Raw genomic sequence first — 15318 nt, forward strand, 5'->3', positions numbered from 1 at the left:
CTCTCATTTGCTGTGTGGGGCACACTGGTGACAGTCACCTGAGGGTCCCCCTGAGAGTCACCCCCCTGGGGGCATATCTCTGTAGCTGTCTGGTGGGGGGTAATGTGCCCAAAAGGCACCACTTGCTAGGGCTTTCCTCCTCCTACAGTCGCCCTCTGCAGCGCAGCTCCTGGGTCACCTCGTCTGGGACGTGGGGGCCGGGCCACTAGCGCCTCCCTTTGCTTAGGATGGGAGCAGAGGCCGTGGGCAGGTGGGAAGTGCACTCCTGGGTGGTTTCTCATGATTCTTCTCCCCAAGGGCCTTCAAGGAGAGCGAGGCCTCAGGGGCCTGACGGGAGACAAGGGGGAACCGGTAAGAAGAGGCCTGCAGGGCGGGGAGGGGGCCCTGGGCTGGGAGGGGGGTGGCTGCCTGATGGCAGGGGGAGGTGGACTCCTCTTTCTGAGACTCTCTGCCCCTCCACCCAGATCACTCAGTGTGGGGGTCTTCGCAGCCCCTCAGGACCAGAGATCTCCATGTGCCCTGACTCCCTTGAGGGAGCTCGTGGCCCTGTTCCCTGCCACCTGCTGCCCGAGTCCCGGGGGCCTGTGTCCTCCCACGGCGTCAGCCCTCAGTGTGCCCTCCCTTCCACTGGGTCCTCATCACCCCCTTGCTGGCCCTCTCCTCTGGCTCAGCCTCCGGGTCCTAGGTCTTGGTTACCACCAGGGGACCTGTGGCTTAGGGCAATGTGGGTCCAGGGTGGTAGCTGTCATGGTGGAGGGGGATCCCCTGCTCCCAAGGAGTGGAGAACAGAAGCGGTGAGGGGCTGGCCCATCACATCTGTCTTTATTTGCAGGGTCCTCCAGGGCAACCTGGTTACCCAGGCGCCATGGGCCCCCCGGGACTGCCTGTGAGTAAGGGGAACCTGGATGTGGGGGTACTGGTGGTGTGGGCAGTGGTCGGGGCAGGACCAGGCTGGGTGTTCCTCCGCAGGTTGCCCCTCTGCCGGCATTTCAGCCCCTGCCTCTGCTTGCCGTCTGTGCAGCCTCCTCTTGGAGCTGTTTGGCGGTGTGGCTCCCCGCCCCCCATTTCTGCCTTGGCTGGGCAGATTCACAGAGCACCCTGCAAGTCCCAGACCTGTCCCGGGGTGCGGGGAGAGCAGGGCAGACGGCTGGGAGGCGTCCCCCTACATGTCCCGCTTCCCACTGAGGGCCGCAGCCGCCCGGCCCCACCTCCCCCAGCCGTCCTCCTCAGTGCCATCTGCCTCTGAGTGCCAGTCTGGGTGCCAGCTGCAGGATCCACCCCTCACATTAGCACCGCGACAGGCGGGCCACGGGCTAATTCCGCTCTCTCTGCCGCTTGTCAGGGCATCAAGGGAGAGCGCGGTTACAGCGGGCCCGCGGGAGAGAAGGGGGAGTCGGTGAGTCGCCCACAGCCCGGGGATGGACAGGACCTGTGGGAGGAAGGGCTTCAAAGGGAGCTGCTCCCCCCCCACCCCCCGCTGCTGCACCCACTCAGGCGGCTGGAGAGAATGTTCTAGCAGCCTGTGAAGGAGCAGACCGTGACCCCTGCTGCTGCTGCCCCGAGCCCGTCCAGCTGAATCCCAGCAGGCTTCGTGGGGACTGGCGGTGGGGGCTGCCCCGGGAAGGGGGCAGAGGAACTCCTCTTCCTCCTCCCCCGCCTCTTCCCCTTCTTCTTCTTCCCCTTCCTCCTCTTTCTCTCCCTCTTCCTCTTCCTCCTCCCTCCCCTCCTCCTCTTCCTCTCCCTCCTCCCTCCCCTCCCCCTGCCAAGGCAAAGGCTGGTGGGCCTGAAACTCTAGCCCCAGCCCCAGCTCTGGGCGGGCGGGGGCTGTGATTAGAGGAGGAGGACACCAAGAGCCCCATGGCGGGACTCCCCCAAGGGAGGAAGTGCTGGGGCCTGGACTCCTGGTGACAAACCTCCCACGCCTCAGCTGAGGCTCCGACTCCCTGCTCACAAACTTCAGCCAGGCCTCAGTGGGATTCCAGAGACCTCGTCACACATATTCAGTGACAGACATTTCTGGCGGGCCCGCTGGGCTCCGGGCTCCCTTCTGAGGACACTGAGGGACAAAGCAAACTCTGCACTGAGATGAATGAACAAAGACCCGTGAATGATGAGAGCTGAGACCTATGCAGGAAACCGCAGGCTAAGGGGCTGGAGCCGGTGCAGGCTGCTTTTCAGAGCGAGGTCCCCGAAGGCCTCTCTGAGGAGGTGTTTGGGCCCAGATCTGGATGCAGGGTGGGAGGGAGCCCAGAGGGAGTGGCTGTGTGTGTGGGGGGGGTGCTGCAGGAACAGCCATCTGCTGATGTGCTCAGGTGGGGACAGGTGGGGATTCCAGGTAAAGGGGAGAGCCGTGCAAAGGCCCAGTGGTGAGAGCACAGGGAACAGCGGTCTGACTGAGCAAGGCAGGAGAGAAGGGAGGCGGGAAGGGTGGTTGGCACTGGATCATAGGACACCTGCAAGACCGGCATTGGTGGAGGGTGTGCCCCTCTCTCCATGGGCAGAGGGGAGCAAGAGAGTGACATGCTCAGAGCTGTGCTGGGGGAAGAGGAGGTGGTGGCCATCGGTGGGCCAGGTTGAAGTGAGCCCGGTGGTAGCAGGACGGTTAGGGGGCTGGCGTCAGGTAGCTCAGGCGAGAGAGGGAGGGCTGCCAGCCGGAGTTGGCTCCTGCCGCACCTGCCTCTGCTCTGTGCCGTGCCCCCCCGCCCCCGTCAGTGACTGACTGCTCCCTCGTGTCCCCAGGGCCCACCAGGATCAGAAGGCCTCCCAGGTCCCCCAGGCCCAGCGGTGAGTGCGGGAGGGGTGGGAGACGTGGATGTGGGACCCGGTGGACCTGCCCTGGGTCAGAGGGTGGGAGGACTGGGTTCCAGCGGTGTTCTTCTCTGTGGGCGACAGGGGCCCCGAGGAGAGCGAGGACCCCAAGGGAACTCTGGTGAGAAGGGTGACCCGGTGAGTAATGGCTGAGACCTGGATGTGGGAGGTACAAAGAGGCGGGGTCTCCCTGCCTGGTGGTCCCCAGCTCTCTTTGGCACTTCGGGCCTCACCTGCCAGCCATGGTGGGCAGAGGGGCGAGCCCTGCGGCTCAGCTTGGGGCTGCCTCATTCTGTCACACACACACACACACACACACACACACCCGCTCTCCGGTGGCCAGGCAGGGCGGGGCGGCACAGCACTGTCCCTTGCTTCTCCCCTAGGGATTCCAAGGTCAGCCAGGCTTTCCAGGCCCGCCGGTGAGTACAGCCCCAGAGCCGCTCCGTCTGATGTGGTCTCCTCGGGAGGGGCAGGCTGGACCAGGCCAGGCTGGGCGAGGATGGGCCCAGAAGGGGAGGAACAGCCTGGGTGGCCGGGCCGGAGTCCAGGAATCAGGACCTGGAGAGCAAAGCCTCCTGGGTGGGCCCAGCGGCCAGGCAGACACCATGCCCCTGCGTGGTGTTCTAGGAAGTCCAAACGCATTGCGTTAACAACAGAGAAACACGCACAGGGGGAGCGAAGAAGGGCCCCCTCCTGCCCTACTTTGATTCCCAGCGGCTGCTTTGTTGACACAGGGTCCCCCAGGATTCCCTGGCAAAGTTGGAGCCCCTGGACCACCCGGACCCCAAGCGGAGAAGGTGAGCAGGACCCCAGGCTGGCCAAAGCCAGGAATCAGCCCCACATTCCCCACACTCACTCCAGCCCACCACCAGCACCAGGCCTCGGGGGAAGTCCAGGACTGGCTCTGTGACATCAAGGCTGGGAGCAGAAGCCTCCGGGCTGGGCCCATGGAACTTGGCGTGGGGGTGGGGGTGGGGAGTGGGGACCTGGTGGGTAGGGGGGAATCCCCCCCAAAGAAGGCACCAACCTGGCACAGGAATGGGTCTGGGTCAGGGCAGCCATGCTCAGGTTGTCCCCAAGGTCCCTTAAGAGGCAACTGGGGGCCTGTGCCCCAGTGACCAGTACGGGCAGGAAGAGCAGTCCGGGGAGACCCATCCATGCTGGCTGCCATTGAGCTTGGCTAGACAGAGATGCGATGCCACCTGGTAGCTCAGCTGAGCTTGGGGTCCCTAGATGTGCCGGGTGGGTGGTGGATGAGGCCCCAGGACTGACTTCCGAGCTTGTCCTGGGGGCCAGGGGCAGGGCAGGAGTCCTGCAGCCTCTCGGGAATTTCTTCTGAAAGCACTCAATTAACTTCAGGTGAGGGAACACCCGTAGGGGGCCCGAAAGGCCAGGGAGGGGGGTGTAGTGGAACAATAGGTCAGTAGTAGTGCCAAGACTGCCAGCTCCGGGAGAGCCCTGTGCCCCTCACCGCCTCCCCGAGCCAGTGCCTGTCAGCCACGAGTGGCCGTGGCGGCTGCCAGCTTCCTTCCCTCCCCTTCCAGTGGAGGGCCCAAGTGGCTGCCCCTGAGCTCCTCAGGCTGGTCACCGCAGAGGATCCTAGAAGCCTGGCCAGTGTGGTTCTCCTCCGGACTCCTGCTGGGGGCTGCCCTTGGCTGGGGCTGTGCTGACCCCTCCTGGTGCCTGGTGGCATTGCACTGCCCCTAGAGCTTTCCCCTATTGCTGGGTCTGGAGGTGGATCCCTTCCCCTCTGCCGCCCACACAGCCACTGGTCCAGAACAGCTGCCCTGTGCCCACTGGGGGAGTGCGGTGCCCACCCTGCCCCCCACCCTGCCTCTCTTCCTGCTCCTTATCCAGTACCCAGTACCCAGTCCAAGTCACCCACCTGCTCTCCTCACTCTCCTGCCTGGAAATTTCCACGGCTCTCCAGTGCCTGTAGCAGGGGTTTTTGGACTTTGCTTTGTAGTCCCTGAGCCTTTTCTTTTTTAAGATTTATTTGAAATTCAGAGTGAGAGAGAGAGAGAGAGAGATCTTCCATCTACTGCTATGCTCCCCAGATGGCCACAATGGCTGGGCTGGGCCAAGCCAAAGTCAGGAGTCAGGAGCCACTCCCACGTGGGTGTCAGAGGCCTATAAACACTTGGGTCATCCTCCACTGCTCTTCTCGGGCCATTAGCAGGGAGCTGGATCAGAAGTGGAGCAGCCGGGACACAAACCAGCACCCATATGGGATGCTGGCATCTCGGGGGTGGCTTTATCCTCTACTCCACGCCAGCCCCTCCCTGAGCCTTGTGATCACAAGAAAAAGTTCATGTGACATCTCAGTCTATCAGACAGATGCAAGTGGGGCTGCTTTGGTTAAGACAGGCTAGGAGGCCTTGGAGTCCACCCTCTGGTCTGCACCTCCTGTGCCCAGCTCCAGGAAGCCCTAGGGTGCTGTGAAGTGCAGTCGGGAGAACACCTTGCTGGTTGCTGGATCAAGTTCAGCACAGTGTTCCGGGCCCTTTCAGGTCAGGCTGTGACTCCAGCCTCCTGGCCCGCCCCACCCATCGCATGGTCCCGGCCACCCAGGCCAAACCTTTGCCTTTCTCGTCGGTTGCTTCTGGCTGCCCTTTCTCTTGGGCCTGCTCCAGTCCCTCAGAGTCCAGTGTCTGGTGACTCCTCTTTATGATGCTTCCCCGGGCCCCAGCCAGAGTGACAGCTCGCTCTGCTGAGCTCCCACTGCCCCCTGTTCACAAAGAGCGCGTGGACTGTGGCGTTGTCCTGGGTCAGGGTGAGCCTGGACCCCTTGCTGGATCACGAGCCCCCTGAGGACAGGGGCCGCCCTACCCTTCTCGTCGTGGGAGATCAATGACCACATCCAGTGGCGTGCTGTGGAGACCCCAGGGCACTGGACACGTGTTTCCAGTTTAGCACATGCCTGCTGAGCCCTGCTGTGCCAGTTCCTGCTCGCTCTGACGAGGACGCTGGCCAGGACGGGCTCTGTCCCTTCTCACAGAGTGGGGAGCAGGGGAGGGTGCCTTGTAGGTGACATCCAGGTTGGCCTGGACAGCACTGGGGTTAGAAGCCAGCTGTCCAAGCTTTCACGGGTCACCAGAATGCCTGGGTCAGGGCCTGGTCTCCAGGGAGGGGGCCAGGCCCTGCTGACTTTGGGGGTGGGCTGTTTTCCAGGGCAGCGAAGGGATGCGAGGCCCATCAGGCATGCCTGGTCCCCCTGGGCCACCAGGACCTCCCGGGATCCAGGTGAGTGTGTGCCCTGTCAGCCCAGTGGGCATGTGGGGTGTATGTGTGTGTGTGCATGCGTGTGTGCACATGCGTGCATGTGTCTGTGTGGTAGGGGTGGGAGCTGGGTGAGGGGCGGGGTCAGGGGCAGCCCCGCCCAGCCTTGTGGGATTGCCTCTTTCCTGTCCCCAGGGCCCTGCCGGCCTGGACGGTCTGGATGGAAAGGATGGAAAGCCTGGCCTGAGGGTGAGACGGTGGGCTCAGGAGGACCAGCAGCCCCTCTGCTTCTTCTCTTCCCAAGAGCTGGTGTCAAAGGAACCCCAACAAAGGGAGCTGAAGTGTCCCCTGGCCCCATCAGCGAGCACCCTTGCCTTCCTTTGGTCTCTCCCCCACCTTTCCAGGGGCTCCGGAGCCCTTGGCCTCCAGTTCTCCTAGTGACCTTGACCGGGCTGGATGAGCCAGTGATGGGAGTGAGTTTCCATCCAGAACCTCGGCTGGTGAAAGAAACCAGGCTGGGTTTCTGAAAGAATCCAGCTGCAGACACGCAGGGCTTTAATCCAGTCCCGGCTCGTCAGGTCTCATCTTGCCAGGGAAGCTGAAGAGAGTGGGGTTGTGGCAAGGACAGACACCGAGGTCACTCTCTTCTGCACCCAGAGGAGGAAAACGGAGGCCCAGAGATGGGCCAGAGTCCTTAGGGCCCGAAGCAGTCAGGGAACGGTCCCACCCCCTGGGCTAGCTGGGAGGAGCTAGAGAAAGGGGTGGGCCGTGGCCACAACCCCTGTCTCAGTGCTGTTGCTCTCTTTCCCCAGGGAGACCCCGGCCCCGCTGGACCCCCCGGACTCATGGGACCCCCGGTAAGTTGAGCTGAGGAAAGGACGGGAATCTGGGAGGCTCCAAGCTGAGCAGCTGCTGCTGGGGTTGGGGGGTGGAGGGTGTGGCCTAGTTAGGACCGGGCTGGTTTTCTTTGTGTCGTCTGGTGAGGTGAGGGCTTTGACAGCTCCCTGCTTTCCCCTTCCAGGGCTTCAAGGGGAAGACAGGACATCCCGGCCTCCCAGGACCCAAGGTAAGGCCTGGTGACTTGGACCACGCAGTTTTTATCTGCTCTGCGTAAGACCTGAGCGCAGGCACACACAGCGACCTGGCCCAGCCTGGTCTGGGTGGAACTACCTGACCCTAAGCTGGGCTGCTGTCCCCACGGCTGGGCCTCCTGAGGCCAGCAGCTCAGGGCAGATTGGGTGGTGGTGGTGGGGGGTTGTGTGATGTGGGGCCGACTTGCAGTGGGAGAGCCACGTGGACGTGTAGTGAGCCCCAGCTGCCTCTCTCTCTTCTAGGGTGACTGCGGCAATCCAGGTCCGCCTGGCAGCAGCGGCCGGCCCGGCGCGGAGGTGAGGGCTGGGGTCTGCACACGCTGGCTTTAGATGGCGCTGGCCCTGCTCAGTCTCCTTCTGGCCAAGCAGCTGCCTTCTCTCCTGGGCCTTCCAGGGGAGCTTTCACCAACACTGTGTAACTTGAACCTTCTCCCTGCCCTTAATGGTTGTAGCTGGTTCCCCTCCCTAGAGGCTGCTAGGCACTCACCTTAACTGGCAGGCTCTGGCCTGTCGTGGGCCCTGGACAGCCTAGGGCTGCAGCCCCCAGCCCAGCCTGGCTCCTCTGGCCAGTGGCGTTTGTTCTCACCTGCCCTGCTCTGTTCTGTTCCATGTAGCAGCCACATGCATGCAAGTCGATCCACTTCTGTATCATTTCTTCTTTTTGTCTGGCTCCTGTAGGGTGAGCCTGGTGCCATGGGACCCCAAGGAAGACCAGGACCCCCTGGCCATGTTGTGAGTTAAACGGTTTCCGCGGCTGTCACAGTTGGGGCAGGGTGGTGGTGGCCTTCAAGAACGGCTCATAGGAGCTGCCCCAACCACCCAGAGCTAGAAAAGAGCTCAGGTTCAGTAGCCCCCAAACTTCTCACCACGTCCCTGCTTCCTGGGCACTTCACGTTCACTTAGCAGATGAAGGTCATGCAGTCAGTCAACAAATAACCATTGAGCACCTGCTCCACGCCAGGCACTGTTCCAAGCATTGGGTCAACCATGGGGTGCAAGATATACAAGGGTTCCCGCACAGGCCGGGCAAACACATCCCCGTGAAGGCATCAGGCGGTGGTGAGGCGTCGCAGAGAGGGGCTGGGGGTGACTTTAGAGGAACCCTCACTGCAGAAGTGGCGTGGGAGCTGAGGACGGCATGGAAGAAGGAGCCCGCGACTGAGCAGTGCTGCGGAGGAGAGTCCCGGGCAGAGGGGCCAGCACACACACAGAGCCTAAGGCAGCGGGGAGCTTGGGGTGTTGGAGGAAGCCCACGAGGCTCAGAAGGGCTGGGGTGTAGTCTGAGAAGGCAGGGGTTGGGGTGGGGAGAAGCTGGGCTTAGAGAAGGACACGGTGCAGCCGTGGAAGCTGCGTGGTCAGGAGTCGGGGGAGGGCACCCACAGGGCACGGAAGCCACGGATGGTGTCTGTTGCTGGGTTGAGGGGAGAGGCTGGGACAGATCTGGGATGTGTCAGGAGGTGGAGGCCTTGCTAAGGACCTGGACTAGGGTGGGGGTGGGGAGGGGTAGAGTAGTAGCACAGCTCCGGATGCCCTGTTCACAGACAGAAGGTGGGAGGGTCCTGTGGACCCCGAGCCCAGATCTCAGCCCCGTCAGCTCTGTGCCCGGGTCTGGCAGCAGCTCAAGTGTACCTGAGGGGAGGGAGGCTTTCAGGAGTAGAATGGAGGCGTGGGGGAAGCTTGGAGTCCCATCCTGCTGCTGGGCCCTTGCCTCCCCGGGGGCTTCCATCCCACTGAGTCCTCTCTCTCTAGGGGCCGCCGGGGCCTCCAGGCCAGCCAGGGCCAGCTGGGATCTCAGCCATGGTGAGTGACAAGCCAGAGCGGCACAGCAGTGGATCTCCGCTGCCACCTCCTCGTGTGGGACCTGGAGGAGGGTGGGGTCATGGGCCCTTGCACACAACAGGGTGTCATCGCTACACCTTCCTTTCCCTCTCACCACCCCCTCCTATTCTCTAGGGCCTGAAAGGAGACCGGGGAGCCACTGGAGAAAGGGGCCTCGTGGGCCTCCCGGGCCAGCCTGGCCCACCCGGACACCCTGGGCCCCCGGTAAGACCCCACGTGTATGGCGCAGCCTCGGGCAGAGGCTCCGGTGGCTTTGCCAGTTAAACCCAGCACGACCACCTGGGGTCTCCAGGGAGGGTCGCATCACGTTTGGAAAGTCAGGTGCACACACGGTCCTGCCTCTGCCCACGCACTGACGTCCACCCTCTGCAGACCCTTGCCCTGCCCCACGGGAGCTTTTGGGCAGCCACAGGGAAGCTCTGTAAATGTCAGCAACCAGAACCGCTGGGCCCTTCCTGTAAGTTGCTGAGCCTAGAAGCCCCCGCCGCCTGTCGGCTCAGGGTTAAGGCTCACAGCGATGCCGACTGTCACTGAGCCGGTGCTGAGCGGATGGGGAGCTCAGAGCTTGAGGGGCTTCCTGCACGGATGCGTGCCACAAGCCCGTTTAACAGCTCGGACTGTCCCCGTTTTACAGATGAGGAATCAGCAAGGTTACTAGGCTGCCCAGTCACGTGGCTGTGGGCGGGAGCGCTGTGTTTCCATCCACAGCTGCCCTGATTCCGCAACTTGGGTCCTTAGCCTCTCTTTCAGAAGTCCCAGGCAGGGGAACCCCATCAGCTGGAACTGCCTGCCAGTCTCGGGGACGACAAGTCTCCGGGGACAGCTGAGGCAGGGAGCAGGTCTCTCGGCACCCACAATGGCATGGTTTCCACCAACGCAGACTCCTGGGGAGCAGTAGCAATGCCCTTGGCTAGCAGCCTGGGATGGGGTGGATGACTCCAGCTGGTGCACTGGGGGCCCGTGGGTCCCTCTGCTGGGAAGACCTGGTCTCACCACCCCCACCCACTGATTCCATGGGGAGGCCCCTCCATCCCTGCCTCTCTCCCCTCCCCACCTGCAGGCCCAGGACTCCTCTACCCCTTGCTCCACAGTCACAGATTTCACCTCCCCGGCATCCCACAGAAGGGGGCCCGGTGAGGGAGGCAGCCTCTGTGTCCTGCATGGGGAGGCGGCTGGCTGTGGCTCACCCTAGCTGCTCTCTGGGACCTCACCCCCAGGCAGAGGCTTGTGGTTCCTGTGTTCATTCAGCAAACGTTTAACCCATTCCCAGCACCAGGGGATGTGCAAGGTGCAATCAGCAAGCCAGGCACAGTCTGTTTTTCCCTTCTAGAGCTCAGGGGAGCAGGGCCGGGACAGCTGGGAGCTGGCAGTGTGGGCTCCAGGCCAGGCTGGAGTGTGGGGTGGGGAGAGGTGCTGTGTGACAGCGTCACAGGGCCAGGGCTGGAGGGTCGTGGCTTCGTTGTGGAGCTGGGGCTGGGTACGTCCAGCGGGCTAAGTGATGCCAGGTGGGGTTGGAGCTCATGATGTCTCCATTGCGTTCTCCTCCCCAGGGTGAGCCCGGGACGGATGGTGCGGCCGGCAAAGAGGTACCACTGTGCTGAACTTCTCCTTTCCCTGGGGCTACTCCTGGACCCCTCGTATTCACAGGACACGTTCCCCGTGTGCACAGACTCTCTGGGCAAATACACAGGACACTGTAGCTCTTGCTGCTCTGGGAGAGGGGCGGGGACCAGAGGATGCAGGCAGGAGTTAGACCTGTTTCACGTCAGTCACATTCGTTACCCTGTACATGGCCAACAAGAACCGGCAGTGACAATGAACTGCGAACAAACAGCCGCTGGAGCCAGCTCTGGCTAGGCCATGCACAGTGCCCTAGATTGGCTGTCACCTCCGAACCCATGACGAACACAGCCAACGCAAGTGACTGCACAAGGCCGGGCCAGGGGACAGCACGCCCCCTGCCGGCTGTCAGCCCCTCTATGGGCAAAGGAGGCTGCTGGCCACTCTCACACAGAGCCCTACTGGGCCTGGCCCCAGGGTGCTGGCCAATTCACTGCACCGACTTCCCCAAGAAGCCTGGGAGATCCTCTCCGCATTTGACCTCTGACCTTTGCTTTTCTCTAGGGACCTCCTGGAAAGCAGGGACTCTATGGACCCCCTGGTCCCAAGGTGAGTAGGCAATGGCCAGGGCTGAGAGGAGAAGCTCATGAGTTGGTGAAGCCCAGTGGCGAGTTGTGACTTTAGCCATGGAGAGGACACACAGAGACAGAAGAAGAGCTGACGAACTTCTCACAGGGGGCCCTCCCGGGGTTCTTAGCTGGGGTAGGAGCCTGGACCTCGCCAGTTCACTCATTCATTGTTTGATTTATGCATTCATTCCTTTAAAAAAAAAAAGGTTTAGTTACTGATGTGAAAGGCAGAGTCACAGAGAGGGAGAGAGGGAGAGAGAGATATTTTCTGTCCACTGGTTCACTCCCCAAATGGCTGCAATGGCTGGGGTTGGTCCAGGCCAAAGCCAGGAGCCCAGAGCTCCATCTGGGTCTCCCACAAGGTTGGCAGGTGCTCAAGCACTTGGGCCATCCTCTGCTGCTTTCCCAGGTGCATAGCAGGGAGCTGGATCAGAAGTAGAGCAGTCTAAACTCAAATTAGTGCTCACATGGGATGCCGGCATTGTTAGTGGCTTCCCCCTCTGCACCACAAGGCCGCCCCTCACTCGCCTTTCTCATTCTACAACATCTGCTTGCTCCTGCTCGCGCTGCAGGCCCTCTCTCCCAGCCTTGGGTAAAGCGCTCTCTGCACTTTCACTAGAGGATGGCAAAGTTTCATGGGCGCAGGGGCCATGCAGCGCTGGGGGGTAGGGGCGATGGAGCAGCAACCGAGCCTGGACACTCAGGGCTGCGTGGGGATCAGGACGCTCGCAGAGGAGGAGTGCACTGGGCGGCGGCGAGGGGCAGGGCCTTGCAGGCAGGCAGGTGCAGCTACAGTGGAGGGCAGGGAGGCGAGGCTGAGGAAGGCGCGATCAGGGCCATGTCTCGAATGGTCTTGAACAGGCCAGGGAACCAGGCCTTTAGGCAGAGGGCACACGGGAGCCGGGAGAATCTCCAAGTGGGGGTAACCCTGTGAATGACAGAGGACCGCTATGGGAGTAGTGGGGCAGAGTGACGGGGAAGACGCTGGGGCTGCAGCCCACAGGGCCACGCTGGGGGCCTGCAGGGAGCATTGGCAGAAGGAGGCAGCTTGCTGAGAGACGCTGACATGGCCTTGACTGCGCCTGGTAATGCTAGACTGTGATTTCTGTCCCTGTAGGGCGATCCGGGACCTGCGGGGCAGAAAGGCCAAGCAGGAGAGAAGGGGAGAGCCGGCATGCCTGGGGGGCCTGGCAAGAGCGGCTCCATGGGGCCTGTCGGGCCGCCAGGTCCTGCGGGGGAGAGAGGCCACCCTGGGTCTCCGGGGCCAGCTGGGAGCCCTGGATTGCCCGGGGTGCCTGGCTCCATGGTAAGGGGTGCGGCTGGCAGCCACGGGCTCTCTACCAAAGAGCAGCATGTGGCATGAAGCGTGGGGCATTTTAGAAGCTGCCGCTGGCATTCTGTGGGCAAGAATGCAGCTCCGAGACACGGGGTAGAGTTCTGTGTGGGGCGGGGGGTGGGGTGGGGGTTGGGGTGGAGATGGGGGCTGCGGGGCGCTCCCCAAAGGGAGACACACTTCGGAGCAAAACGTTTGGGACCACTTCCGGGAGGTTGGGGCTTCGGACGAATACGCCGTGGTGGGGCTCCTGGAGCCTTGGCCTTCTCCTCCCTCCTTTCTGTTCATGAAGCCTGTCCCCAGGAGGAAGGCGCCAGGCTTGGGAGGATACTTGAGGCAGGTTCTCCTTTTTTCCCTCAGGGAGACATGGTGAATTACGATGAAATCAAGAGGTTCATCAGACAAGAGATTGTCAAAATGCTTGATGGTAATTGGCAGCCGGCTGCGTGGCTGTGGGTGCTGCTCGCCCGTCCCAGCCTCGTCCCACCCAGCCCTGGCCTCCTTTTCTTCAAGCTCCGTGTCCCTCACCTCCATCCCCTCCCACTCCCAGGCATGGGAGTTGACGGGCGCGTGTTCAATGATCCATCACACCTTCCCTGCCACCTGTGCCATTCAGAGATGAAACAGCTCCCTCCTCTCCTCCCCCAGCCCCCACTTGAGCGAAGCAGGCAGACAAGAAAATTGGTCTCAAATGATTCGGCATGGAGCAAGCGCCACAGAGAGAGGGGCGAGCAGCAGCTGTGCGCAGCCTGCGGTGGTTTGAGCTTCCCCCCACCCCGCTCATTTGTTCTCCAGTGTTGATGGCGCTAGGGACTGGGGACAATATGGATGCCGACCCAAAGGGGCTGGGCACCTTGCCTGGGAGGCAGACCCTGAGTGTCAAGCCAGGAGTCTGGAGCTTATCCTGAAGCCAGCGGTGAGCCAGGGGAGGCTGTGGCAAAAGGCAGGTGCCGCGGTCAGGCCTGCGCACCTGCGAGAACTCTGTGGAAAGCCAAGTGGAGGCCAGGGCAGGGACCCGCGCCCCACCCCCACACTCCCGGCTCCCACACCCTCTGAGGAAAGGCTGCTGGTGCAAGCTGAACCGTGGGGCCGCCCCGTGACCTGTCCTCGTCCTCTCTTACAGAGAGGATGGCCTACTACACCTCCAGGATGCAGTTCCCCATGGAGATGGCAGCGGCTCCAGGCCGGCCCGGGCCCCCCGGGAAGGATGGCGCCCCGGGCCGGCCAGGCGCTCCCGGGTCACCGGGGCTCCCCGGTCAGATTGGCAGAGAAGGACGGCAGGGCTTGCCAGGAATGAGAGGTAGCTTGTCCCGCCACTTCCCTAGGGGCGGGTGCAGCTCCGAGAGGCAGGCCTGAACGTGACAAAAACGCACGAGGGCTGCCGCGAACATGGGCCCGAGTGTACGTGTATCTCCCGAGCTACCCGATGGGCTGCGCCCTGCTTCTGCTCAAAGATAAGACGCCTCTTCTTTCTTTTGTCCCAGGACTACCTGGCACCAAAGGTGAAAAGGGGGACACCGGTGTTGGCATTGCGGGAGAAAATGGCCTGCCTGGCCCCCCAGGTATGAATAAGCAGCATTGAATTGAGAGCAGCAGGGAGCCCCCCCCCATGTGGTAGTTGTGTAGAGCTTTGAACAGCTACCAGCCCATCAACTCCCCGTTACGGTGATGCCACTGTGTGTAAGACAGTGGGGCCTGCGGGAGCCAAAGACCCAGTTCTGGCCTCAAGTGCTAAGTGGGGCTAGCCTGTCGCAGGGGAGATGGCTGCACGTACGGACTCAGCGTATCTTGCTGGCTGTGTGACCTTGAAGAGGTCATTTCTATTCTCAGGGTGGCTCTCTCAGATGCACACTTCTCCGTGTAGCCTGAAAGGAAGGGCCGGAGCCTGACCCCGTGGCCCTGAGACCCAGCTCCCCACCTGCCAGATGTGTGCCCTCTCTGAGCCTGAGCCCTCTCTCAGAGAATCATTGTGCAGAGGCAATGGATAAGGAAGCGAAAGCACTCGGCCTTGTGCCTGGCACGTGGAAGCTCTTAATAGCGTTGTTAATTCCATGGGAGGCTCGGGTGTCCACGGAAGGTAGTCACCAAGTGTAAGCTTCCTTCTCCCATGGCCATGCTGTCTTCTTAGGATCGGGGTCTCCTGATTTTCCTTCTGTGACTCTTTCCTCCCTAGGTCCCCAAGGGCCTCCGGGGTATGGCAAGATGGGTGCCACAGGACCCATGGGCCAGCAGGGCATCCCTGGCATCCCTGGCCCCCCGGGGCCCATGGGCCAGCCAGGCAAGGCGGGTCACTGCAACCCCTCGGACTGCTTTGGAGCCATGCCAATGGAGCAGCAGTACCCACCCATGAAAACCATGAAGGGGCCTTTCGGCTGAAGTCGCCGCCACCCGGTGGGAGATGAAGGAATCCATTGGGGATAAGTGGCCAAAGCTCCAGGACTCTGTGATGGGTTGTGAATGTTTCGTTGTTGTTGTTTTTAATTGCTGTTAATATTTTTTTAAACAATAAAGAAACAAAAGGATCTGCAATCCCACGTCCAGTGGGGTGCCTCCGGTGCTGCAGCCTCGTCTCCCTGTCCTCCTCCTCTTCTCATCCGATCCCAGGCCCCTCGTTGTGTGTGGTCAGCCCGTGGAGTTGTGGCTGCTGCTGCATGGGGCTCAGCTCCCCTCTCCAGAGGCTTCTGATGCGTTCTTTGGCCCTCGGGACCTCGTGTCCTGTCCTCCAGGGCACGCTTTTATCCAGTCAGAGAAGGGACAGCACTCAACCTCTCCTCTTGAGTGGACCAGAAGCAGGTCTGAGCGGCTGGTGTGGTGACACAGCAGGCTAAGCCATGAC

General features: G+C 62.0%; 1 protein-coding gene across 6 annotated transcripts in view; it reads left to right on the forward strand.

Annotated features, from left to right (window-relative positions):
- Positions 1-15044, forward strand: part of COL16A1 (collagen type XVI alpha 1 chain) — a 55205-nt gene extending 40161 nt beyond the window's left edge. For all 6 annotated transcript variants that reach the window (XM_089299138.1, XM_051832133.3, XM_017350238.4 and 3 more), the window contains 22 exons: positions 298-351; positions 833-886; positions 1343-1396; positions 2740-2784; positions 2893-2946; positions 3195-3230; positions 3546-3608; positions 5983-6054; positions 6226-6279; positions 6843-6887; positions 7052-7096; positions 7365-7418; positions 7800-7853; positions 8871-8921; positions 9075-9164; positions 10511-10546; positions 11085-11129; positions 12267-12455; positions 12843-12909; positions 13606-13782; positions 13967-14044; positions 14656-15044. In XM_089299138.1, the coding sequence (XP_089155264.1) occupies positions 298-351; positions 833-886; positions 1343-1396; positions 2740-2784; positions 2893-2946; positions 3195-3230; positions 3546-3608; positions 5983-6054; positions 6226-6279; positions 6843-6887; positions 7052-7096; positions 7365-7418; positions 7800-7853; positions 8871-8921; positions 9075-9164; positions 10511-10546; positions 11085-11129; positions 12267-12455; positions 12843-12909; positions 13606-13782; positions 13967-14044; positions 14656-14858 (1620 nt within the window). In that variant the 3' untranslated portion in view covers positions 14859-15044. The remainder of the gene's footprint in view (positions 1-297; positions 352-832; positions 887-1342; positions 1397-2739; positions 2785-2892; positions 2947-3194; positions 3231-3545; positions 3609-5982; positions 6055-6225; positions 6280-6842; positions 6888-7051; positions 7097-7364; positions 7419-7799; positions 7854-8870; positions 8922-9074; positions 9165-10510; positions 10547-11084; positions 11130-12266; positions 12456-12842; positions 12910-13605; positions 13783-13966; positions 14045-14655) is intronic.
- The last annotated feature ends 274 nt before the right edge of the window (positions 15045-15318 follow it).

This window comes from Oryctolagus cuniculus, chromosome 7, assembly GCF_051225735.1.
Source record: "Oryctolagus cuniculus isolate XC-2025 breed Fujian yellow rabbit chromosome 7, ASM5122573v1, whole genome shotgun sequence".
Classification (NCBI taxonomy): Eukaryota; Metazoa; Chordata; class Mammalia; order Lagomorpha; family Leporidae; genus Oryctolagus; species Oryctolagus cuniculus.